The following is a 25,666-nucleotide window of genomic DNA, read 5'->3' as shown; positions in this document are numbered from 1 at the left end:
CACACATTCATGCTCTCCACAAATATGCATGTACATAAAAGTAGGCTCACCACACAGTCTGTGTATGTCATGTTCGCTGGATGCATGCTAAAAACTAGTCAAGGCCAAGGCCCCAAGTAACGTAATCACTGCAATTTTGAGTTTTCCATATAAATGTAATTGAAACAGAAAACTTTGCAGACTTTCTGTGAGAAGTGCTGTGGGAAAAGCCATGATGTATTTCCGCCGCGGTTTTTCCTGCAATGTTTTTTTGGCTGCGGCGTGCTATGTGGGACCTTAGTCTAAGGCCGCTTTCACACAACATTTTCTTTCAGGCAGAAAACATATATATTTTCCCTCCTCCTCCTTTCGATTCACAGCCTCTGTCTCTTCCCTGCTAGTGGCACACGACTACTGCTCTACGATTGGCTTGTCCCTGTGATGACGTCACTACAAGGTCCTTCGTCGTCTATCATAGATCTCCATGTGTACATTAGATCCATGCTATGATACAGAGGGAGCTGCAGCCCCTGCTCTATATAGATCACTACTTAGAAGATGACCAAGGACCTTACCTTGTAGTGACGTCATCACAGGTCCTGTGCCACTAGCAGGGAAGAGACAGAGGCTGTGAATCAAAAGCAGGAGGAGGGACTTATATACAAGAACCAAGAGAGGAGGGCGTGAACAGGGTATGACGTGAGGGGTGCACAGGAACGCCCACAGTGCACATTTACATATACGTTTAAAAGGTAATTCATTAAAACGGGGTGGTCTTTTAACAAACGATTAGCTGGACCTGAATAACCTTTTTAAAGGCTATTCAGGCATATGTTTATCTAAAATAGCGAAAATCCAGTGATAGAGCCCCTTTAACCTAAAACTGGTGAGCAATAGGCAGGGCCATAATCAGTTCTTTTCAAATTACAGCACTATCATGTCAGTTATAGCATGTGGGGATGTTGCCTCACACAGACAAAGACACTTAAGAATCAAGCATGCATTAAAAGGTCGAAAACAGTCAACACAAGCAATGCTTGCACTTGTAATTCTATAAGACTTTCTTTGACATAGTGTGGTTTGAACTAGTTTATTGTCTTCCACATTTTTCACCTCGCGTTCCCTTTTAATTTTCATTATATCCACTTATATTTTAGTTTATAACATTAACAAAGAATACATTATTAACTTTGAGATGGACACATTTTAACTGGGAACATTCACAAAGAAATGAAATAAAAAGTATTGTTGAATATATGTTTTCCAATGGTACAACTTTATAAATACATCAAAAAACCAACATGCTACATGTTACCAGAATGGTACTGCCCCTACTATTCTGTTCAAAAGACATCAAGGACTTGGAATAAAATAAAAGGCAAACAATAGAGAAGTTTGTGTACAAATAAGGAGGGAGAATGTTTTATAGGTCCCACCTAAATTAAGGCCACTGATGTCATAGGGTATATTCAGACAGGGCAGTAGTGGTGCGGCAGAAAGTTATAAAACTGAGGCAAAAAATGCATGTATTTACATGCAGTTGTTTTTTTGTTTTTTTTTAATTTCTGTTTCTAACCGCCATGTGTAAATATACTCTTTCTGGTTTTATAAGCACCATGATAATTCTTGCTTGGCCAGAAAAAAAATCTAGCAGCAATATTTAGGCCTTTTGAAAGGGGAACTTTAAAATTATCCCTTACTAGCACCTGTAATCTTTTGTATAAAAGTCAATGGTTCTGAATTCTGAAAACAACTGTACAATTGTGAAACCATTCTTTCTTCTGCATTGTTTTTCCCTATCTTGTATTGAATTTTCATCCATTTTATGATGTGTAATAAAGAGTACACAAGTTTTCAATAAACACTATTATAACTTGCAGCTGACAAACAAGTCACTGTTTTTCATGATGCTACAAGTAGCTTGCATTTCAGTTCCACACAAGACAATATCTACTTCAGTAAAAGTATTTGACTGAAAAATTTCAGTGTGATTTTGGTCTAACAATGGCTCATTATACAATTGATTGCTGAGATTTCTGCTCCATATCAAATATTGCTGAATCCTTCACTATTTTTGTGGCAACTTTGCATTTTGTGTTCAGAATAAATACACGTTCTCACTGGTCGACTGAAGATGGAGAAAAGTCCTGTCCTAATTCTTAGATTGTCCCCACTATATTAATAGTAATGGATTTAGATTACTTATATAGGACTTCTGCACGAACAAACCGATACAGAAACATTGATAATAGCCAGAGGACAACACAAGAGGTTCAAATTCATGCTCTTTTTTGTAGGCAGGATCATTTATATGTATAACAAGGCTATAAAGCACCATGAAGTTTCAAACTCCAGTTTGGACATACTGAATAAAAAGGGAGAAAAGTTAACATCAGTACAGTTCTCTCGAATCTAACAAATTGTCTTAGCACCAATGCCAAATGCAGAGCCCTATACACCAGTCATTATTCTCCTACTTTCATGATATTAAAGTGGATCTGCCTGGTCTTCTATGCTATTGAAACTGAGGACAGCATGACATAGAGGGGTATAAAATGAGGTTAAAGACTATACAGTTTTTGATTTTTAATGCTGGATGAAATTGTAGACAATTTGTATACCTCTGACCTCAGCACTTCCCTGTCTATGACATGCTGGGAAACATAAGAGACCTGAAAAAGTCAATTTTAGGCAGGGGCCCCACGTGGTGAATCCCATCCACACCTTGCAGAAAAATATGTGCAGTGGACACACTGCGATTTCCAAAACCGTTGCATTTTTGGAAATCGCAGAATGTCAATTATACCTATCCTAAATGTATAAGTGAAGCAGAAACTCTTTCACTTTCTGTGAAAAACCCTGCGGGAAAAACCCCAATATGTTGGTGCCACAGTTTTTCTCGCAGCGCTTTTTTTTTTTTTTTTTGCTGTGGCTGCAATGTGGGGCCTTAGTCTTAGGCTAAGATCCCACAGAGCAAATTGCTGCAGCATTTTTCATAGAAAGTCCGCAGAGTTTATCTCTGTGAACTTTTTCCCCCTGTTATACGAACAATGCCAGTGTTTTTGAAATCGCAGTGTGTCCGTGATTTTTTTTTTCCTGCAGTTAATGTAACACCCAACACTGAGTGTTTGTAACATAGGGCCCCAGCCTCAGTCATGAAGACACTATCCTCCTCAACTTGCTTACCAGTTTTAAACCACAGAAAACATTAATGTGGAACAAACACTACAGTGCAGTTTAGATAAAGTGAACGTCATTAACTTAAACTCAGCACTAATGGTACATTAATTTTAACAGCACAAAATGCCTCTAAAATGCCCATTGCTTTTTTCAGCTGCAGGAGTTGCACACAAAATATAAACACCTGGAATAAAACTATTCTAAAACTTGAATTTTCAGTCATAGTCACCTAAACAACATTACTAGGGAGCTTTCTAAGTCTAATATGTAATGGAAAAGGCTCAACTTATAGCTTTTGAAAATGAGCATTTCCAGTTTGTATGTTGAAAGCGAGATAATTTCACTTGTTAGTGCTGTTATACAATTTTACACAATATCTCTGTCACCATAAGCAGTGTTGTAAGATTATGGGTCAAAAGAAGATTTGCTAACAATTACTAAGATATTTGTTGTAAGTGGCAAACAGAAGTCAATTGTCTTGTAGATCTACAATGTTTTAAGGAAAAAAGATACACAATTTATTTAGTGTACCATGTCAATGTTGATACTGAATAGAACACTCTACACCCTACATTGTTACAATATATTTAAGCAGTATTGACCAAAATATGAAATAAATAGCATGTCCTCAATGCTGGGGTACATTTCAGTGTGATCACAATGGCTTTACTCCATACTGAGAATTGATTGGCTACTTGTAGATGATAGTTCTTATATGATGATATGGTGTAAACATAATAAAATAGTCATAATGCTGAATTCAGATTATCTTATCAGGTTGTAGTTAATTAATGTATTGATCATTTGTTTTAAGTCACTTGGGTGAGGCTAGTCCAACTCAGTTTTGCAGGATATTAGCAAATACTAGGATAAAAGTCTAAAAAACATATTTGCATATAAGAAGGAAAGAGATTTCAGAATACATTTTAAAAATGAATAAAAAAAACTCACTCAAAATTCCTAAATCATATATCCCAATTTAGTGTATTGACATCAGTTATGTTGAGTTTCTTTTGTTTAATGTAATGTCTTGCTGCAATCACTAGTGAATTTCTATGTCTTGGTTTGTTTCAAATGGCTCTTAACTGTACGGTACTTGGAAAAGATATGTTCCACAGTCAACTATTTTCTTACTTGGAACTATACAAGCGATTTCAAATTTTTCAATAAAGAACATGTAGCAATATATACTGCCCAGATATAATGTCAGGCATGGTTTTTGTGAAAATTTAACAGTAGGGGGTCCCAACTGGCAGCAAGATAGAAAAACAAAAGAATAGCATGAGGAAAATGCTTCATGGAAAGAATGATATTTAGGTTAGGCCTACACAGAACAGTTTTGTGCAGCTTTTGATGTGTTTTCAAACTTATCTTCTTCTTTCCTGGATCCACACCTAGATTATGGAATAAATACATCAAACACTGTATGAAACTGCATTGTGTGAATTTTGACTTACATTATTTTTGATGGGTGCTTAGCCAAAGGCTGACAATCATACGTTCAATAATATTTGTCAAATTTTCATCTAAGAAATACAGTTATTCTAATAACAGTCTTGAAAGTGAACATTCTGTTTTCTCATATTTCATTTAAGTATAAAAAACAGTATCTACCTCTTTTGTCCTTGGCAAAAGAAGATGCCATCCATGGAATTAATTAACATTTTGTAATCAGACCTGGGAAATAATGTTAACTTGCATGTATAAGAAAGGAAATCTTAAGAAGTAAATTTCTTCAAAAGCTTGATTTGCGAATTTACCATGATAAAAAAAATGATTCAATATGTAGCAACATTTGGTTTCTGAGCCAGGATGGCAAAATTATTACGTAATACAGGTGAAAATAGGAAATAACAGGTGTAATAGACAGAGGGCATCTAACTAATGCAATCCCTCCCCATTTTGCAACTAGGGTTTTATGTAGAGGATAGATTTCCTTTTAAAATTTTAGACTGTTTTCAGAAGATATTAGATTCTTCAGATGGTGGAAGTTAAATCGCCATCACACATTGTCTCTCGGTCAGGTGATTCAATAAAATTGGCTGCTTCTTGGAGTTTTAAGAGCATTGCCATCTGCAAGACAAAAAAAAAATCTGTTAACTCACGACAGTCTAGCTAAATTTCTCATGTGTTTAGCTAACTCAATTGAGAACTAGTCTGTGAACCAATTACTTAACCTCCCTAAGGTTTTGGGTAAGCAGAACTTTGGGCTTGGGCTAAGGTCTGGTTTACATCTGCGTTCAGTATTCCGTTCAAGGAGTCCACTTGGTGACCCCCTCGAATGGAATACCGAACGCATTACAAAAAGGTTAGCAAAGAAACCACACGGACCCCATAGACTGCAAGTACCTAACTTGTTTTACAGAAAAAAAAAAGGAAAAATAGACTTTTTTTCCTCCTTGTTAAGGCTCCGTTCCCATGGAGTACCACGCTGCTCATTCTGACACGTTAACACATGTTAAAGTGAGCGCTGTAAAACAGAATCCCATTGACTTCAATGGGTGCCATCTTACGCATGCTACACATTGAAAAACCGGGTAGCCGCGACTGAAAGGTAGTGCACTGCACCGGCATCCAGCCGCGCACTCCGCTCCAGATTAGGCCTAATGAATGGGCCTAGTCCGGAGGAGGGAGTTTCTTCAGGCCGAAATGCGAGGCAACTCGGCCTGAAGAATGAACATCTCGCTTCTTTTTTTCTGGGAGCCGGAAGAATCGGCTCCCGGAAAAAAAGACCTGAGTGGCTCCTATTGATTTCAATGGGAGCCGTCTTTTTGGTCAGGTTTTGAGGAGGATACGGCCTCAAAACCCTGACCAAAATACTCCATGTGAACTCACCCTTAGGGTAAGTTCACACGTAGTTTTTTGGTCAGGATTTTGAGGCCGTATCCACCTCAAAATTCTCACCAAAAACACACATTGATTTCAATGGAAGCCGCTAAGGAGTTTTTTCTGGGAGCTGTTTCTTTGGGCTTATGGAAAAAAGAAGCGAGATGCTCACTCCTCAGGCCGAGTCGACTCGCAATTCAGCCTGAAGACACTCCCTCTTCCGGACTAGGCCCATTCATTGGGCCTTATTCCGGAGTGGAGTGCGTGGCTGCATGCCGTTGCAGTGGACCGGCTTTCAGTCGCGGCTACCTGGCTTTTGGACCGGAACCGCCACCTCAGGTTCCGGTCCAAAAAACCCAGTGTGAACTTACCCTGAGGGGGTTAAATGACTACAGTACACATAAAGAGTAAGCACAGGATCTATTAGCAGTATGTGATACACTGAAGAAAAGCTGCACCTTTCTACTTTCTTTATTCAGTAAGCTATTACTACGTCAGGCTAAGGTCCCATGCAGTAGATCGTAGCAAGAAAGGCGCAGTGAGAAAAACGGCAGCAATGCATCACAGTTTTTCCCTCAGTGCTTTTCACAGAAAGTCTGCAGAGGTTTCCTCTGCAGATTTTCTGCTTCAGTTATAACTATGTGGAAACAGTTGGAGTTTGAGTAGGTATAATTAACATACTGTGATTTCCAAAACTGCAATGTATTTGAAATTGCTGCATGTATTTTTCTGCAGGAGACTTAAAATGCCATGTTTTTTTCCACGGTATTTCCTGCACAGCCAAACCATAGGGTTTACACCACATGGGGCCCCAGTCTTAAGGTCCATACACACAGAGGAAAATGGTGAGGCATTTGGTGTGGAATTTCAGCGCTGAAATGGGTTACTTTTTTTACTAGCAGGCTTTTTTTTCAGCGCTGAAATTCCGCACCAAATTCCTCCCCATTTTCCTCCGTGTGAATGGTCCCTTAGGGGCCATTCACATGGAAGAACATGGTGAGGAATTTGGTGCATTGATTTCAATGGTTTAGCAGAATTTTCCGCTGTGGAAAAAAAAAGCTAGCAGAACCCATTGAAATCAATGGGAGGCTATTTTTTCAGTGTAGGAAATTCCACACCAAATTCCTCACCATTTTCTTCCGTGTGAATTGACCCTTATACAGATTTGAGTATTGGAACACACATCTTATTTAGAGATGAGCGAATACCGTTCGATCGAATAGGTATTCGATCGAATAGTAAGGTATTCGTGATATTCGATTCCAATCGAATACCACGTCCTAAACACACTAAACATTTGTATACCCTCCCACCTTCCCAGGCGCTTTTTTTGCACCAATAACTGTGCATGGGAGGTGGGACAGGAAGCAGGAAAATGTAGGCATAAAAAAAAAAAAGAAAAATAGGAGAAAGTCATTGGCTCGCTAAATCAGGTGACCTCGGTTCATAAGAATTGTGTCATATTCGTCTCGGTTTGGAGAGATAGGTTTGGAGTTGCGGTTTGGAGAGATAAGGAGAAACATCTGCTGAGGGTCAGATAGAATTGTAGCTTCTGTTAGGCAGGAAAACTGAACAACAACAGCTCTTTTCAGAGCTATACTGCAGGGAGAGGAGATATACACCTTCGGTATATCGAGTCAACCTATCAAAATATCCCAAAGACCTTTTTTCCCAACCACTGGTATACAGTATATACCTGTCCCATAGGGGTAAGCAGAAACCTGTATACTCACATAGGGTGTATAGGATCCCATATACGTTCAATCCAGATTTCCTCAGTGTATACCCCCCAAAAACCCAAAGTGGTATACAGAAAACCCATCAGGCCATATACGCTCAATCCAGCTTTCCTGGGTGTATCCCACAAAAAAACCGAAGTGGTATACAGCAAATCTGTTAGTACTATATATACACTTAATCCAGCTTTCCTGGTTGTCTTCTACTCCACTGTATACTCTGCTGGGGCAAGTGAACTGCAAGATGGGTGTGAAAGAATTAATCCTGCGGGTGGCACGGCTGAATTGGCACCAACGGGCACAAAAGAGATATATGTTTGTGGGCTGAAGCAACAAGGTGGGCCTGACCCTGTATACGCTGCTGGGGCAAGTGAACTGCAAGATGGGTGTGAAAGAATTAATCCTGCAGGTGGCACGGCTGAATTGGCACCAATGGGCACAAAAAGAGATATATGTTTGTGGGCTGAAGCAACAAGGTGGGCCTGACACTGTATACGCTGCTGGGGAAAGTGACAACTGCAAGATGGGGGTGAAAGAATTAATCCTGGGGTGGTACGGCTGAATTGGCACCAATGGGCACAAAAAGAGATATCTGTTTGTGGGCTAAAGCAAAATAATGGGGCATAAACTTAAAATGTAGGGGAACCAATCCACTCTAACTCAAGAGAGCATAGACACGAACGTTCTATCATGCAAGAGTGGCTCAGCAAGTGACAGTTGGGGTTCATTGTGTACACTCTATGCCACCAAAAAGGCTAACTGCGGGGCGTACTTGTACCCTTTTGCCAAACTCACCCAAACCTCAGCTGGGGGAAGCCTCCACTCACCCCAAGGGCCACAGGTCCAACTTCTACACCGGATAAGTGTAAGGCACAGAGGGATCAGAGAGGACAGGGCGCAACATGCGCCTATACTTTTCCTTCTTGATGACACTAGGCCCCTCAGTGGTGGTAGTTTGGCAGGGGGGAGGCATTAACGTTTCCCAGACTTTGGAGAGTTTTCCCCTGGTGGTTGTGGACCGGATGGCAGTTGTTAGCCTCTTGGAGGAAATCACTTCCCTGCCGCCAGCGAGGGTTTACAGAAACATTTCCATCATATTCTACACCAGTTGCTTGTGGCAATCATTTATGCAATTTTTCCTCTCCCCTACCAGAAATGTAAGACGTAAGAGATGTTTTTTTTCTACCGGGGGTTGAGGATTGTAAAAATCCAGTATTGTTTGTCTCCATGATGTGAACAATGCCTTTGTCTCTGGAAAAGCAGCCCAACATGATGTTTAGCCATGTGTGGCAGAGTGTTACTTGGCCTGACTTCGCTGCCCCCACCAGAAGGGTCACTCTCCATTTCCTCCACTTTCCACTCCCCTTCACACCATCCGTGCTGAAGCAATGGGATGCACTGAACTTCCCCACTAGCCTCGTGTGGGACAGTGATATGAAATGCCACTTCATCCCCCTCGTCTTCCTCCGTCAGCCAACGGTCAGAAGATGACAGGAGTGCGCTCTGAATGTTTTCAGGCTAGCAGAGCACTTACGAAAATGGCCACACTTTCACCAGTATAGCAGGCACAATGGTGTAGGTTTCAAAGAACCTTTGCACTAACAAATTGAAAACGTGGGCCATGTTTGAGTCTGGCAAGCTCCAGATCTGCTACCAGGTTCCGGCCATTATCACATATGCAAACATGCCTGGGCCCAGGTGCAGTGGCGAAAACCACATTGCCGTCGCATCGAGGATGGCATCCCTAACCTCGAGGGAAGTGTTTTTCCTGTTGGCCAAGCAGATGAGCTTCAGCATGACCTGCTGACGTCTCCACACCCCAGTGCTGAAGCATTTACAGGTTGCAGGTGTGGTCGAGGTTGCAGCACAGGAATAGGCTTTCAGAGAACCCCTGCTATAAATTTTGGGCTGGGAGAGGAGATAGGCCACCCCAGTTTACGCCCCGAACCCAGACTCCCTGACCGTAGGTACTTGTCCATGCGTCGGTGGTCAAGTGGACCTTACAGCAAAGTGCAGAAATTAGTGCCTGACTCATGTTAGGGGACACATGCTGGTGCAAGGGGGGACGGCAAACCAAGAGAGGTAGTGATGGCTAGGGGCAGCATAGAGAGGTGCCGCAGCTGCCATCAGGTCACGGAAGGCCTGAGTCTCCACTAGCATAAACGCCAACATCTCCAGGGCCAGTAGTTTTGAGATGAGGCCGTTGAAGGCATGTGGGTGGGTTGCGCAGTACTTCTGCCTGCAATGAAACAACTGGGAGATAGGGAGTTGCTGGGAAGAGGCTCATGATATTGCAGACGAAAGGAGCAGAGGCAGGAAAAGGGGCAGATGAGGGTGAACTCCCCAAAGTGTCAGAGGCAGATGTGGAGGTGTCCAGGCTGGTGGTCTGGACTGCAGCACCAGCACTGGAAACAGTAACAGAGGCAGTGTCAGCAACGCTGGCCGACGATTGTCCTGCGTTAGCTCCCTCCCACTGAGCCCAGGGCTTGCCTTAAAAATGACGGCACATGCCAGAGGTGCTCAGGTTGCTTTTCTCAGAGCCCCTATTTAATTTTGAGTTTAACAGTGTGCAAAACGCACTCAGTTTGTCGTCCACACCTACGTTTCAAAATCTATGCAACATCGAGGGAGGTGGCCAACTTGGGCAAGTGGATAGTACAGGGAAATTCTTGGGCCTTGCTGGCCCTGGCCTGGCTTCTGTGAAGCAGCTGTCCTGTGCCTCTGGGCATGCCTCTGCCTCTAGCCACCTTTTTTGCTGCTGCGTTTGCCTCCACATTTTCACTGCTTTCCCCGCTAGACATCGCACCTGTCCATGCCTCTGCCTCTAGCCACCTTTTTTGCTGCTGTGCTTGCCTCCACATCTACACTGCTTTTCCCACTAGACATCACCCCAATCCAAGTCAGCTTGGTGGCCTCGTCGATAACCACCTCCTCTTCCAATTGCTCACTCTCCTCTTACTGCAAACCGCACATAACCACAGCCTGCCCTGATGGCAACTGTGTCTCCTCATCATCACTGAGGCCCAGAAACGCTGGTTGTGTGTCCACAACCACAAAATTGGCAGAAATGGAGGATTCTCTAGTGTTTGGGCATCAGGACACACAAAGTCGTCTGCTAGCTCCTGGGATTCGGGAAGTGGTTCAACAGAGGAAGAGACAGTAAAAGGACCCGAAAACAGATCCTGGGAGGGGGAAAGGGTGACGTGACTCTGCTGGGAAGATTGGGCGTATTGGGAGGAAGGAGAGGCAGACTCTTGGGTATTAACACGACTGGAGGTAGTGGCTGACTGGCTGTTGGAAAAGCAGCTGGAAGCATTATCCACTAGCCATTGTAACACCAGACCTGGTCTGCGTTGTACCCTGCATCCTGCTTAACGCAGCTGTCAAGTCAGGAATTGTGATGAGCGCATGCTAAGGTTTCTTTAGGTTTAAATTTATGTTTCTGTCCATATTAATGTAGAGGAAAGAAGGTTTCCAAGTATTTTTCCACTTTCATAGAAGTTCTAGTGAGTTTGTAAAGTGTCCAGTGGAAAGGATGGGATAGGATTTCACATAAGTCTGCCATCTATGGGCACTCATGGTTGAAAAAGTAAGGGAGCTGACTTTGATGAACCCTTGGGTTTTGGAGTTGTAACTCTATCAAAGGTCTCTGCTACTCACACACCCTGCTCAACACATGTTATATAGGGTTTCAGCGTGTGGTGACCTCGAAAAAACAGCCTGCGCTTCAGGCAGATGTAGGCGTTGCTGGAGGCTAGCTGCTAGAGGCTAGCTGCTAGTAGCTGCAGGCTAGCAGCGGCTACTGTAGACATGCGAAAGTGGGTGCACAAGCGCCGCACTTTCACCACTAGCTCATGAACATTGGGGTATGTTTTTAAAAACCGTTGCACCACTAAGTTGAAAATGTGGGCCAGGCATGGACCGTGTTGGAGGCTGGCAAGCTCCAGAGCCGCTATCAGGTTCCGGCCATTATCACACACGAAAACATGCCTGGGCCCAGGTGCAGCGGCGAAAACCACATTGCCGTCTCATCCAGGATGGCATCCTTCACCTCGGAGGCAGTGTGCTGTCTGTCCCCCAAGCTGATGAGCTTCAGCACAGCCTGCTGACATCTCCCCACACCAGTGTTGCAGCGTTTCCAGCTCATAGCTGGGGTTGATTTAACGGCAGAGGAGGGTGGTGTTTCAGTGCCCCTGCCAGAAATGTTGGGTGGGGAGACAAGGCAGGCCGACACAGTTTGCGACCCAGTGTCAGCCTCAACTACATTCACCCAGTATGCCGTGATTGAAATGTAGCATCCCTGTCCGCATGCACATGTCTACGCGTCGGTGGTCAAGTGGAACTTTGTGCAAAGTGCGGAACTTAGGGCCCACCTGATCTTACGGGACACGTGCTGGTGCAAGGCGTGGATGGCACACCGGGAGAAGTAGGGACGGCATAGCGAGGTGCCGCAGTTGCCAGCAGGTCACAGAAAGCCTGAGTCTCCACAAGTCGGGATGGCAACATCTCCTGGGACAGCAGTTTTAAGATGAGGCCGTTGAAGGCTTGAGCATGTGGGTGGGTTGCGCTGTACTTCTGCCTGCGATGAAAGGCCTGGGAGATGGGGAGTAGCTGGGAAGAGGCGCATGATGGTGCAGGCAAAAGGAGCAGTGGCAGGAAAAGGGGAGGATGAGGGTGAACTCGCCAAAGTGTCAGAGGCAGATGTGGAGGTGACCTGGCTGGTGGTCTGGACTGCAGCGCCAGCACTGACAACAGAAGGAGAGGCAGTGGCGGCAACGCCGGATGACGATTGTCCTGCGATTGCTGTCTCCCACTGAGCCCAGTGCTTGCCTTACAAATGACAGCGCATGCCAGAGGTGGTAAGGTTGCTCTTTCCAAAGCCCCTACTCAGTTTAGACGTGGCCTGCTGGTGTAGAAGTATAGCCACCAGGGGATGGGACTGACATCAAGTTTGCTCAGCACTGTGTGTACAGATACTCCTGCAGCACAGTGCTGCACACTCACACACCAGCAGGTCCTGCAGTTCACACTAAGTTCCATTAGAGCTGCTCCGCCTCCTGGATGATGAATCACCCTGGCTCCCGTGGCTCTGCTCACTCTGTATCACTCTCCGTTGCTGCAGTTGCTGACCTGACACAGCCTAAGCACAGTGGGCAAAACAACTTTACCCAGAGTCAGTTTGGTGTAAGGTTTCTCCAATCTCCCTCCCAGTAGATCTGATCTAGTCCTGCTTCCTGCATAGAGCCGCCCTGTGCCCTGTTCACAAGCTTATAAAACAAGTAAGCATTAATGCAAGTAATGTTAATATGAATACAAGCAGGGGCGTAACTACTGTTGTAGCAGCAGAGGCAGCTGCCACGGGACATTAGGGGCCCAGTGACAGCCGCTACCGCTGCGTTTTTTTTTTTTTAATAGGCCGTTACAGTAATGGGCCCTATTTATTTACCAATCCTGGCTGAGCCGGGATCAGTAAGTGACAACGTGGGCCCCACAAACACTATCATTATACTCGGGGGTCTTTTGCAGGGGCCACTAAGGGACATAATAGAGCGCGCAGAATGCGGAGGAGGGGGTCAGTTGAGGTCTTCGGGGGCGGGGGGGATGTCAAAATTTTGCCACGGAGCCCCGCCATTCCTAGTTACGCCACTGAATACAAGCAATGCTATAAAATGTATTTATCCTCTATGCTTAGGATAGAGGATTGATGGGGGTCTGACCGCTGAGACTCTCACTGATCCTGAGGACAGGGGTCTTTTTCCCTCTGTTATGAAATCTGCCTGACTGAGACAAGCATACCCCCTATACCTGATATTTTATGTCTACCATGTGACCTTTTTATTATGATCATTATCGCTGTTTTGTCTATCTATGTATGCATTTATTTATTAAGTTTTATCATGTTTTGATTATTGATTTTAATTCTAGTATTTGTCTGTTACTGTATATTTTAGTGGCCTGAAGAAGACACCTGCCCAATGTCGAAACGCATAGCCGTTTTAAGCTGTTGTTTATGTCCTTGGAGCAATAAACAGAACCAATTCATCTTAACCATCCATATTGTTATTTTTATTTTCAAGTTTATTACGGATTTTGCTGCCATTAGCGTTCTATCATTTCCCGGTTTTTCTATACATCCTTTCCCTTCTCCTACCTTTGTTATTCTGATCCGCACTGCCGTTCCTGAGAAATTTTTAATTTCTTCCTAATGCAAATGAGTCTTCAGAAAGCACAGGCGGCATCCCCTTCTCCACAAGGACTCTCCAGCAATACCTCTGTCTTGTTTCACCGGCACCTCTCCACCGCGTCATCAAATGCATCATCAGCCGGCAGAATTCAACAGCAAGTGTCAGTTGAGTCTAATGTTATGTCTGTTGTGTATGTCCTCCAGATGCCACTGCATATTTCTCACTGCCAGGGACTGAGCAAGGGAGTACTTCAGAAATAAGGAACTGGAAATCCTGTTCTGTGGGCAGACCTCTGTGGCAAAGCCTGACAGGGGTCACCAGGTTGAGGAGCAGGGCCAGTAACTGAATTCAGCAGATCTTCTCCAGTGGGTTTGCTTGTGGGGGAAGAGGGGGGGGGGAAATCAGAGTCCTATGACAGACAGTCCATCTGGGGAGTTGGAGGAGATGGGTATTAGGAGTCAAACTGTAGGTGTGGGTGGCATAGTGGCTCAGTGGTTAGCCGTACAGCCCTGGAGTCCTAGGTTTGGACAACATCTGCAAAGAGTTTGTATGTTTTCCCTGTGTTTGTGTGGGTTTCCTCCCATACTCCAAAGACACACTGATAGGAGTAAAAAAAACGCTAGATGTGTGACTGTATGGGAATTCCCTTCCCACAGCCTAGACATTTCCAGGATGAGTTGTGAGAGGGCTACTACTTACCTGGACTCCTATATTCAGGACATGTGCTGGACAGCGCAGGCTTGCTGCAGACGAGCATCCAAGGAGGAGGAATCAGTGCCATTATAGCCACATTGCCAGGATCCAGAATGCAGAAGCTGTTCTAGGACAGACCTGAGAGTGTGGAGGCAGCAGGGTCCCTGCCAGCCGAGCTGATGCTTGGGGAATCCCTTGGAGCAGAATTTGTGGCAGCCGAGACCGTCGGAGCAGGCCAAGAAGGCTGTGGCCGCATGGAGACCCGGATAGTTGAGGAGGCTGGGGTAGTCAGATATTCGTCTACATTGGAGTAGTATACTTTCTTCCCCATAATCGCGGTGAGAAGTAACCCCAGGTTAGGAGCAGTGCAGGGTCAGAGCTCAAAGAGTCAGTGTCTTACTCCATGCGTGTTCATGGAACCCCCACATGTTTTACCAATCATTAGCACTGTAGATGGCAGATGGCCTTATGTGAGTGGCACAGAGCTCAGATTGGAAGCTCTTGTGAACTGTGTGAATGTACCCCCCTCCCCCATCTCCATTTCTAATTTGTATGCTCCATTAAAATCCAAAGTGTATGCTACAATCAAATCCAATAAGATAAAAAATAATCATTACTATCTGAACCATTGCATTAACAAAATCTGATTTAGGATATTTCTCCCTTGGATTCCTCTCTTTATTATCTGTCTTTTACTATTCCCTTCCTAGTTTTATTTGAATATGCTGTGCTGTGATCTTGCTCTCATATTATTGGACCCCTGTGTGGAGATTTTGCACTATATTTGTTATAGCATGGTGTATTTTTTGTTGTCCCTTGATAAAAAACCTTTTTGAAACTAAAGCTATAGATGGCCTATCCTAAGCAATATCAAATCAGTGGGGGTCTGACAATCCGGACCCCCATCAATCAGCTGTTCTCAGGATGAGCAGGAAACTGTGTATTTGCTGAGTCCAAGTTTATGGGAGATAATCGGCAGTAACCTGGGCAGGGGCTTACATTGTCGTAAATTATGCAACAACTTTTGTTGCAAGTGGTGTTTGAAAAGTCTCAAAACCCTTCTGTTACACCATGTTGTAACCAAACACTGATACTGTTGAAAATTTTTTACAGCACTAAGTCTCCTTTCACATCACGTTATCCAGGTACACTTGAGGCTGGGTTCACACCAGCATCCGATCTCCGTTCTGAGGTTTCCGTCTTCTGCATGCAGAAGACGGAAACCTGTCAGACCGTGTCCTGCCGTGAGCACAGGTGAGCGTTTTAAGCTCTCTGTGGCGAAACAGTTTTTTTGAATGGGTTTGAAAAATGCCGGCAGGTTTCAGTCTCCTGTCCAGTTTCGGAGATTGTTCATTTTCAATTTACTTTAGCTCCCTATGTAAATGGACGCGAGCGATTTAAGGTGCTTATAACATTCTGTTATGGTTTGTCATCCCCTCAAAAGGGAACCCTCCCCCATTAGCTACAACTCTGCCCCTTAAGCTTAGTTCACACGGAGTTAACGCGCGCGCATTCTGACACACATACACATGTCAGAATGTGAGCCCTCAAAACAGATCCCATTCATTTCAATGTGTCGGCTTACGGGCGTATAACGCGCATAATTTTGCGCCCACAAAATTACGCGCGTTATACAAAAAAAAAAAAAAGCCATTGAGCTCAATGGCTTACCACATTTTACACGTGTATTTTTCCATGTGTAATTTGTGGTAAAATGCTCGGAGCGTTACTCAGTGTGAAGGCTAAAAGCCTCTTATTGATTTCAATGTGTAGCGCCCGTAAGCCCACACATTGAAATGAATGGGATCTGTTTTGAGCGCTCACACTCTGACATGTGTATACATGTCAGAATGCGCGCGCGATAACTCCGTGTGAACTAAGCTTTACTTTCGTGCTGAAATCGTACACCAGGGTCTTGTAGGAAGGAGAAGTCAGTGGAACTCTCCATAAAGTAAGCCCAAACCCACTTCTTCCTTACCTAATCTCAGCATGAATGATCCTGCCATTGTGACCCTTATAGAGAAATGTCTCCAACGCCAGTCCTTTCTTCTCTTCCCCTGCCACGAGTAGTGCCGCCCCTCCCCCACCTCATCCAGAAGCCGAGACTGGCCAGTGATGAAAGGTGGGGGATGGGCGGCACTTGTGAAAGGCGAAAAGATAGGACTGGGATGGCGCTGGAGACATTCGGGACCCTGGACATACGAAAGGTGGGTGAGAGGCGGCAGCAGCAGCCATTTCTCTACTGGGGGTTACAAATGTCAGGATCATTCATGCTGGGACCAGGGGTAGCACACTTTGGGAGGTAATCAATCCCTAATGGCTGCCCCCCCCCTCCACATGTGCTACCGCTAATGGTATTAAGTGAAACACATGTTGGGGTAGCAGAGAAGCTGTCCCCCAAGCACTACAAGTCACAGCACAATTTTTTTTATTTGCACTGTAATTTGGAGTGCATGGGGACAGGGGTAGCACACGTGTTGGGGCAGCCATTGGCTATTGATTGCGCCCCCCCCTCCTTCCCACATGTGCTACCCCTGATGGTATTAGGTGAATCACGTGGGAGGTGGCACAGATCAACATAAAAAATGGATCCTTTTTTTTTTTTTTTTTAGCAAATAACTGATGCAAATGGATGCGCATTTGGTAACTGAGCAGTTTTTTTGATGCATGAATAAACATCAGTTTGTGTCAGTTTTTTGATTAAAATAATGGATCCGTTAAACTGATCAGTTGAACTGAGATTAAAAACATGTTGTAAAAGGCACATAAACTATGTGGAATGCATCCATATGGCCTGTATCAAAAGAGTATTTTTTTTTTTGGTTTATCTATGGGTGTAAGCTTGGCGTGGGAACCATTATGTTCAGTGGCCAACAGACAGAAAATAGCAGTCCTGCCATTCAGGGGCATATCTTCCATGAGGCGACAACCTTATGTAGCGCCTCATGGAATAAACTTGAGAGTGGCATATTTTTTTTTTTTTTTTTTTTTTAATTGGCCACTAATTATTGTATTATTGCAACAGGTAGCGACTGATAATTTACTCATCCATCCACGTTCCTGTCCAGGACGGTGACTGCTGCTACCTCTAGACGGCACTGTAGTTATGTCACGACACTGAAGAACAACAGGGCAACCTGGCATCCTTCAGCAACAGATACAGCGTGCCTTCGAGGAAAACTATAAGTTCTTTCTTTATATTTCCTATCTTTTGGCTCAAAAATACACTCTAAGGGTGCATGCACACTACGTAACGCCGGGCGTGTATGAGAGCCGTACACGCCGGCGTTACAGCAGGGCTGCCGAACACTTCCCATTCACTTCAATGGGAGCGCTCGTAAACGCCGCTGTTACGAGCGCTCCCATTGAAGTGAATGGGAAGTGTTTGGCAGTCTGCTGTAATGCCGGCGTGTACGGCTCTCATACACGCCCGGCGTTACTCAGTGTGCATGCACCCTAAAGTGTATGTTTGCATATGTCATGGGTAACATGATCTCAATCATGAGGTGAACCAAGTCAGATTTCATAAAATTGCAAGGCTTAGGCTTACCAGTGGGTCTGACTCCAAGGAAGCTGGGGGTGATTCTTTCACAATATGATCTCTAGGAGGCGATGCTGACAAACTCATGCCCATACTGGGTTGTGGTAGATGTAACAACTTTGACTGGTCCTGTTGTGCCAGAGGCCAGGGTAGTGTGTCTCTCACCCACTCAACAGGGTCCTCCCAGGCAGCTCTTTGTCCATGAACCTATAATGATAAAGAGAGAAAAAAAATTGCCTTTAGTGTTGGTCAAAACAATTCACATTATTACAATGAATATTAACCCTTTCACTGCCAGGGTTTTCAAATATTTTGCTTCTTTGGCTGCCAGGGCAATTTTCAGAGTTTTTAGATAGACCAATAAAAGTTAAATTGCATCATTAAAAAATTATGCTACCCCCCCCATACCTACAGTTGTATGCAAAAGTTTGGACACCCCTGGTCAAAATGACTGTTATTGTGAACAGTTATGCAAGTTAAAGATTAAATGATCTTTAAAAGGCATAAAGTTAAAGATTAACCCCTTCCTAACATTCGCCATACCTGTACGGCAGATGCCGGGTGTTTAACGATGTTTTAGGGTCTATTCACATGGAGTAAACGCGCGCTCATTTTGGCAAAATACATGTGTAAAAATACACGTGTAAAAATAAGACTCCCATTGACTTCAATGACATTTTTTTACACGTGTAAAAAAACACGTCAAAATACACGTGTAAAATGTCACTGAAGTCAATGGGAGTCTTATTTTTACACGTGTATTATTTACACGTGTATTTTGCCAAAAAGAGGGCATGTTTACTGCGTGTGAATGGACCCTTATACAGCAGACACCCGGTGCTAATACCTGCAATCGATGCCCATACCGATTGCGGGCATTAACCCCTCTGGCCCCTTGGTCAAAGCTGACCGAGGCGCCATTTTACTGGCAGCACGTGGGTGCGTTCAGTACTTCTGAACGTCTGGATGTTCCTGGTGACTACCGGCGAAAGTCCGGGGCTGGCATCACGTTTCTATGTCAGCTGAAGTGAAGTGACCATCTCCCCTCTGAAACCAGGTGAGATATACACCCCATCCACAATTTTACAATACACTTTATCACATATCCCCTTCACTCGCTCTTCTCCAGACCAAAGGTCTAAACACTTCTGAACATACAGTACACCTTGGCTAACATATCTGCATTTTCTTGTAATTTCCCTGGCCTATGTTCCACTTTAAAACTGAAAGTTTGAAACGAAAGAAACCATCTGGTCACTCTTGCATTTCTCTCCTTATTTTGTTTCATCCATGGTAGGGGAGAATGGTCCATCACCAATACAAATTCTCTACCCAGCAGATAATATTTCAGGGACTCCATCACCCACTTGATATCCAGACACTTTCTTTCCACTATGGCAGGGGTAGGGAACGTACGACTCTCCAGCTGTTGCAAAACTACAACTCCCAGCATGCATACTGGCTCTGCTGTTCTGGGAACTCCCATGGAAGTGAATGGAGCATGATGGGAGTTGTAGTTTCACAGCAGCTGGAGAGCCAAAGGTTCCCTACCCCTGCACAATGGCATAGTTCTTCTGTGCTGGGCTCAGTTTCCTACTTGGATACATTACCAGGTGTTCTTCCCCATTTACCACCTGTGGCAGGACGGCTCCCAAGCCTGTATCAGACGAATCCGTCTGAACTAGAAACTGTTTTCTGAAATCTGAGGACATGAGCATGCCTTTTCTGCCTCTGTAGTCCACTTCACCATGTCTGACTCACTGCCCTTTGTTAAGTCCATCAATGGTGATGCAACTGAGGCAAAACTGGGCATGAACCAGCGGTAATACCCAGTTATACCAAGGAAGGCTTTGACCTGTTTTTTTTTTTTTTTTTTTTTTTTTTTTTTACTGGCCTAGCCCAGTTCTGTATCGCCTCTGGGATTTAACCAGCCCTTTAGCCAAGGTATGTTGCTTCCTCTAGATGCACTGCATACTTCTCAGGGTTTATAGTTAGGCCTGCATCACTGATAGAGTCTAATACGGCCTGTACCTTACTTCTCCAGTCAGATGAAAAAATGACATCATCGTCCAGGTAAGCATCAAATTTTGACATCTCATTCAACTTTCTGAAGTCATTACAGAACCTCCATGTCCCATTGGGCTTTGGGATTACCACAATGGGGCTTGACCATTCACCGACGGACTCCTCAACAACATCCACTTCAAGCATGCACTTGACCTCAGAGGATTCCGCCTCTGAACCTGAAGCCATACAGGATATCAGAAGCGCTCACTTTATTGTTAGGCAGTGTTAATATGGTGTTTTATCAGGTGAGTATGGCCTGGTAGGTCAGAAAACTGTTTTCTGTTTTTCTGTAGGAATTCCCTTACCTCATGCTTCTGGTGCACTTACAATGCCTCACCTATCCTTCCTGGGGGTACTGGCTGCAACCCCTCTTTAACCACAGTTGAGGTGGCTACCAAAGACTCCAAATCGTTCCACTGCTCGATCAGGTTTACATGATAAACCTGGAAGGGCTTTCTCCTGTCTGTTTGATGCACCTTGTAGTTCACCTCACTCAACTTTTCTACAATCATATAGGGACCCTGCCACTTTGCCAGAAACTTACTTTTGACGGTGGGTACTAGAACCAGGACCCTGTCCCCAGGATTGAAGGCCCTCACCCTGGCAGAGTTGCTATAAATTCTGCTCAAGGCCTCCTGAGCTCTTTGCAGATGCTCTTTGACAATAGGCATCACATTCGCTATTCGTTCCTGCATCTGGGCCACGTGTTCAATAACACTTTTATATGGGGTGGCCTCGGTCTCCCAGGTTTCTTTGGCAATATCTAATAAACCCCTTGGATGCCGGCCATAGACTAACTCAAAAGGTGAAAACCCTGTAGACGCCTGGAGTACCTCTCTGATAGAGAACATGAAGTATGGTAACAGTTCCAGTCCCGGGCCATCCTTTTCCACTACCTTTTTTAGCATATGCTTCAGGGTTTTATGAAATCTCTCCACTAATCTGTCCATTTGAGGGTAGTACACTGATGTGCATGATTTTAAATAATTAGCACAGTTCTTTTATGACCTTCAATATAAAGGGTGTACCCTGGTCAGTAAGGATTTCTTTAGGGATCCCTGTATATGAAACAACTCCCATGCAATATTCTTGGACACCATGTTTCTTAAGGGTACTGACTCCAGGTACTGGTTACCATAATGTATTAATGTCCCCTAGCAGATTTGACAATGAGCCCCACCAGGTCTTTTGCAATTCTCTGAAATGGGACCTCAATTATGAGAAGTGGCACCAAAGGGCTACCAAAGTGTTTTGTTGTGGCACTTATAAGGCATGTGGGATAAAACTCACAGTATCTTCTCACTATTTTATATACCCCAGACAAAAAAAACCTTTGGAGGACCCGCTCTTGTGTTTTGCTAGTCTGCAAATGTCCGCCAATTACATGATTATGAGCTTTGTCCAACAACATTTCTTGGTATGGTTTTGGCACCAGAAGCTGTTCCACAATTCCACTGTTAACCTGGGTGACCTGGTACACCAGATCCCCATTCATGGCAAAATGTGGAAATTTCTGGCCAGCTTCTGGTTCTTGTGGTACACCATTTATTACCGTAACATTGGCCTGTGCAGTACTCAGAGTGGGGTCTCTCCCTTGCTGAGTTCCCAAGTTACCTCAAGACATTTCTAAATCTAACACCTGTTGACCAGGTAGGGAAGTATCATCTTCTTCTTCCCCAGCTAACACCTGCAAGGGGGAAAAGTCAGTAACATATATTTCAGGTAAATTCACTTTTCCATTTCACCCGTCATTGGTATCATTGTTTCCAATGATCATTTCACCTGATCCATTATTTACAAAGGAAGGTAAAGATTCTGTTGGAATTTTTTCACTGGTAGCAGAAGTGTTACCCCTCTTCCACAACTCCAAAACAAAGGGAAATCATGGCCTAATATTACTTTATACATAAGCCTTTTTACGATCCCGACTTCGTAGGTCACAGTTCCAGGTGAACATGCCAATTTAACAGGGGCCATGGGGTAAAGTACAACATCCCCGTGGATGCATAACACTTATGTGTTTGTCCGGCACATAGTCCCTTAGGCACAAGACTGGTCCAAACCAAAGTCACCTGGCTACCAAAGTCCAGAAGAGCCTTCAAGGAGCGGTCATTTAGCTTCACCACACAAACCTGCGGCTCAGTCCCTGGCTCTAGAATGGCTGCAGAAACAGATTCTGCAAACAGCAATTGTCGTCAACTAGCGTCACACACCATGGGCTCTGAGGTAAGAGGGCAATTGCCAGCCACATGGTCCCATTCACGGCACCTCCAGCACTGGGGGGTCCTGGGCCTCCTTAGCATGGAGTCCTTTCACAGGAGAACTAAACTCCACTTGTGGGGCTGAGCTGCAACAGTCTCTTTGAGTGTAGAAATCTGCTCCATTAACGGGCCATTTGTTTCCTATTGCTGCATATTGGCTTGCTGTTGCGCTTGTTGCTGAGCTTGTAAAGCCTCTGCATGAAACTTTAGTTGCTGTTCCATTGACACCAAGTTTACAAATTTTTATTTAGTTCATGGATATATTACATAATACTGGTTCACCTGCTTTACTATTCTATTTTATATGTAAACAAACAATACATATTTAGTATCGCCACTCTCATAATGACCCACAATATAAAAATAATGCCCTAATCAAACATGTTGAAAATTAATATGAATAATGTAAAATAAAACAGTTTGAAAATTGGGGCTTGTTACATCCCTCTCTGAAAGGGTTGACAACAACAGTAAGGTCCGTGACAGTGCATCCGCGCTCATTGGTATGAAGAAAATGCGCAGGTGGCCACAAGAAACTGGATGATGGGAAAGAACTCTGGACAAAAGTTGATTTGCACCTGAGAAAGGGCTTTTATACGGCCTGAAACACGTCGTGCCTTTCTGTTTTTATACTCATCAAATAAAGGATCTTTCCTCTTGAAACACTCGACCTGGGCATTTTCTTCATACCAGTCAGTGTTCGGGAAAATACTAAATACTTTCATCCCGAAGTATTTTAAATTGAAATACTAAATACTACTTCAAAAGTACCATATATGCTCGAGTATAAGTCAACTTTTTCAGCACATTTTTCATGCTGAAAAAGCTCACCTCGGCTTATACACGAGTCAAGGTCCACGGAGCACAGAAAACTGGAAGGACCTGGAAGAGGGGGGTCTTTTAGTGCTACTGCTCTGTGATTGGCTTGTCATGAGGTCACGTGACTGTGATGTCATCAAAGGTCCTGTAGCCACTAGTATGTAACATCTGCAGATAAGGTTGAGTCTAAATCCTAGTAGCTCCGCCCACACCAGAGTCCAATCACATAGTCATGACGTCATCAGAGGTCCTTTAGCACACTAGGATTTAGCATCTACCCTGCAGATGAGTGGCCAGGATTCATTGTGTCTTATGGAAGATGTCTGTTGTATGGAGGAGAGGAAGCTACAGTAAAGTGACACACAGGGACCTTCCTTTAGTTACTCTGCCTATTAATGTCAGGCATTTGGAGTTATTAATTTAGTTTCAGTAACACCATGTGCCTCACATTAATAACAGTTAACCCCATCATGTCCATCATATTAACCCCTGAGTGCCCCATATAAGGGTTACTAATATGTGAGACACATGAGGGTACTAATGAAGGACCTTAATTATGAAGATACCTAATTATTACCTCCATATGTCCTACATATCAGTAACTCTTATGTGAGGCACACAGGGAGTTAATGTAAGGGACATGATGGGGTTAACTGCTATTATTATGATCCCCATGGAATTACTAAGCAGCAATGCACATGACCAGACTTTTTATCTGCAATGGTGGATTTCCCCCCCCCCTCGGCTTATACTCGAGTTAATAAGTTTTCCCAGTTTTTTGTGGTAAAATTAGGGGTCTCGGCTTATACTCGAGTATATATGGTAGTTTAAAAATACTAAAATACTTGAAAAATTTAAACAAAAAATTTAATAAAAACAAAAAATAGAACAATTGAACATAGGCTAAAAGAAGCTAATTTACTGTATTTCATGACAGAATCATACAATAATACATTCCCGATCGGATACTTTTTAAAAAAAACAAGTAAATAACATGTAGACGTAAACGTAGAAATTTTTCGTTTTGATCATTAATCAATTAACAAGTTAACGCAGCGTGCGCGAGATTCTCGTCAATTCTCGTTAATCTCGGGACACGTGAGAAAATTCTTTGAACGTATTTTACTTGTTTTAAAAAAAGGTACTAATTTTGTTTTGTATATTTTATATAATTATATTTAATTTTTAATTTGAAATCGGCTTTTTATTTTAATTTTTAATAGTGTGATAAAAAAAATAAATCGACCAAAAAAAAAAAAAAAGGCAAAAGGCTTTTACTATCACTTTCAACTCACGCACCCCTAAACTGTACGTCCAGTTTTAGAAATTTGCTTCGGGGTTGGGGATTGTAAAATAAAAACCAAACCATGATGTAATTAAATAGCTTACCCTTAAGTGCTTAAAGGGATTCTACCATTAAAAATCTTTTTTCTGTGGCTAACACGTCGGAATAGCCTTTAGAAAGGCTATTCGTCTCTTACCTTTAGATGGGATCTCCGCCGCGCCGTTCCTTAGTAATACCGTTTTTTACCGGTATGTAAATTAGTTCTCTGGCAGCGATGGGGGTGGGCCCCAGCGCTGAAAATGCGATGTGGGCGTCCCCACCGCTGCCTGAGAACAGGATCCTGCGCCACCTCTATCTTCTGCTGGATCCTCCCCTTCTTTCTTCGTCTTTCTTCAGCGGCTTCACCTCTGTCGGCTCTGACACTAGTAGAGCCGACTGCGCATGCGCGCAATTGCGGCCTCGGAACTATGGCCGGGTATGCGCAGTCGGCTCTACTAGTGTCAGAGCCGACAGAGGTGAAGCCGCCGAAGAAAGGAGGAGAGGATCCAGCAGAAGATACTAAGGAACAACGTGGCGGAGATCCCATCTAAAGGAAAGAGACGAATAGACTTTCCAAAGGCTATTCCAACGTGTTAGCCACAGAAAAAAGGTTTTTAATGGTAGAATCCCTTTAAGGAAGTTGGACGTTGAGTTTATTTGACCCGTGAGTAGCTTGTTTGGACAGGCCTTGCAGTAAGCATACACTTTTTGTCCTGCCGCTTCGGATTTAGTCTTGTTAATTTTGAAAAATGTTCCATCCAAAATTGCAAGGAGATGTGGGTCTTTGAGATCTGAATCATTGTCGGTTGCATCCCCTTCTCTGGTATTACGATTTTTCTCCATTTTTGAAGTAATTTTATGGAATGGATTACGCAATCGGGATGATTAAAAACTAAAAATAAATCACACTTCACTACAATGCTGACTTGTGTTGCTGGAATGCGCTGGAACATTCCCTCCTCTCATCGCACATTGCACGAGATACGAGAAACGAGAGTGATGACGTGACTCGTGCTGTTGTTTGTTTTTTTTTTAAGTGCGGTGAAGCAGGTTAT

The 25,666-nt window shown here is 43.8% G+C and overlaps 1 protein-coding gene across 1 annotated transcript in view; it reads right to left on the bottom strand.

The window, feature by feature from the left end:
- Positions 1-946: 946 nt before the first annotated feature.
- Positions 947-25,666, bottom strand: part of NAV1 (neuron navigator 1) — a 173,581-nt gene continuing 148,861 nt past the window's right edge. The window contains exons 29-30 of the mRNA XM_075264238.1: positions 18,150-18,347; positions 947-5,232 (exon numbers count right to left, since the gene is read on the bottom strand). Of these exons, the coding sequence (XP_075120339.1) occupies positions 5,137-5,232; positions 18,150-18,347 (294 nt within the window). The 3' untranslated portion in view covers positions 947-5,136. The remainder of the gene's footprint in view (positions 5,233-18,149; positions 18,348-25,666) is intronic.

This window comes from Leptodactylus fuscus, chromosome 2 (assembly GCF_031893055.1).
Source record: "Leptodactylus fuscus isolate aLepFus1 chromosome 2, aLepFus1.hap2, whole genome shotgun sequence".
In the NCBI taxonomy this organism is placed as follows: Eukaryota; Metazoa; Chordata; class Amphibia; order Anura; family Leptodactylidae; genus Leptodactylus; species Leptodactylus fuscus.
The sequence above is the reverse complement of the archived record's forward strand: the minus strand, read 5'-3'. Positions and strand labels throughout refer to the sequence as shown.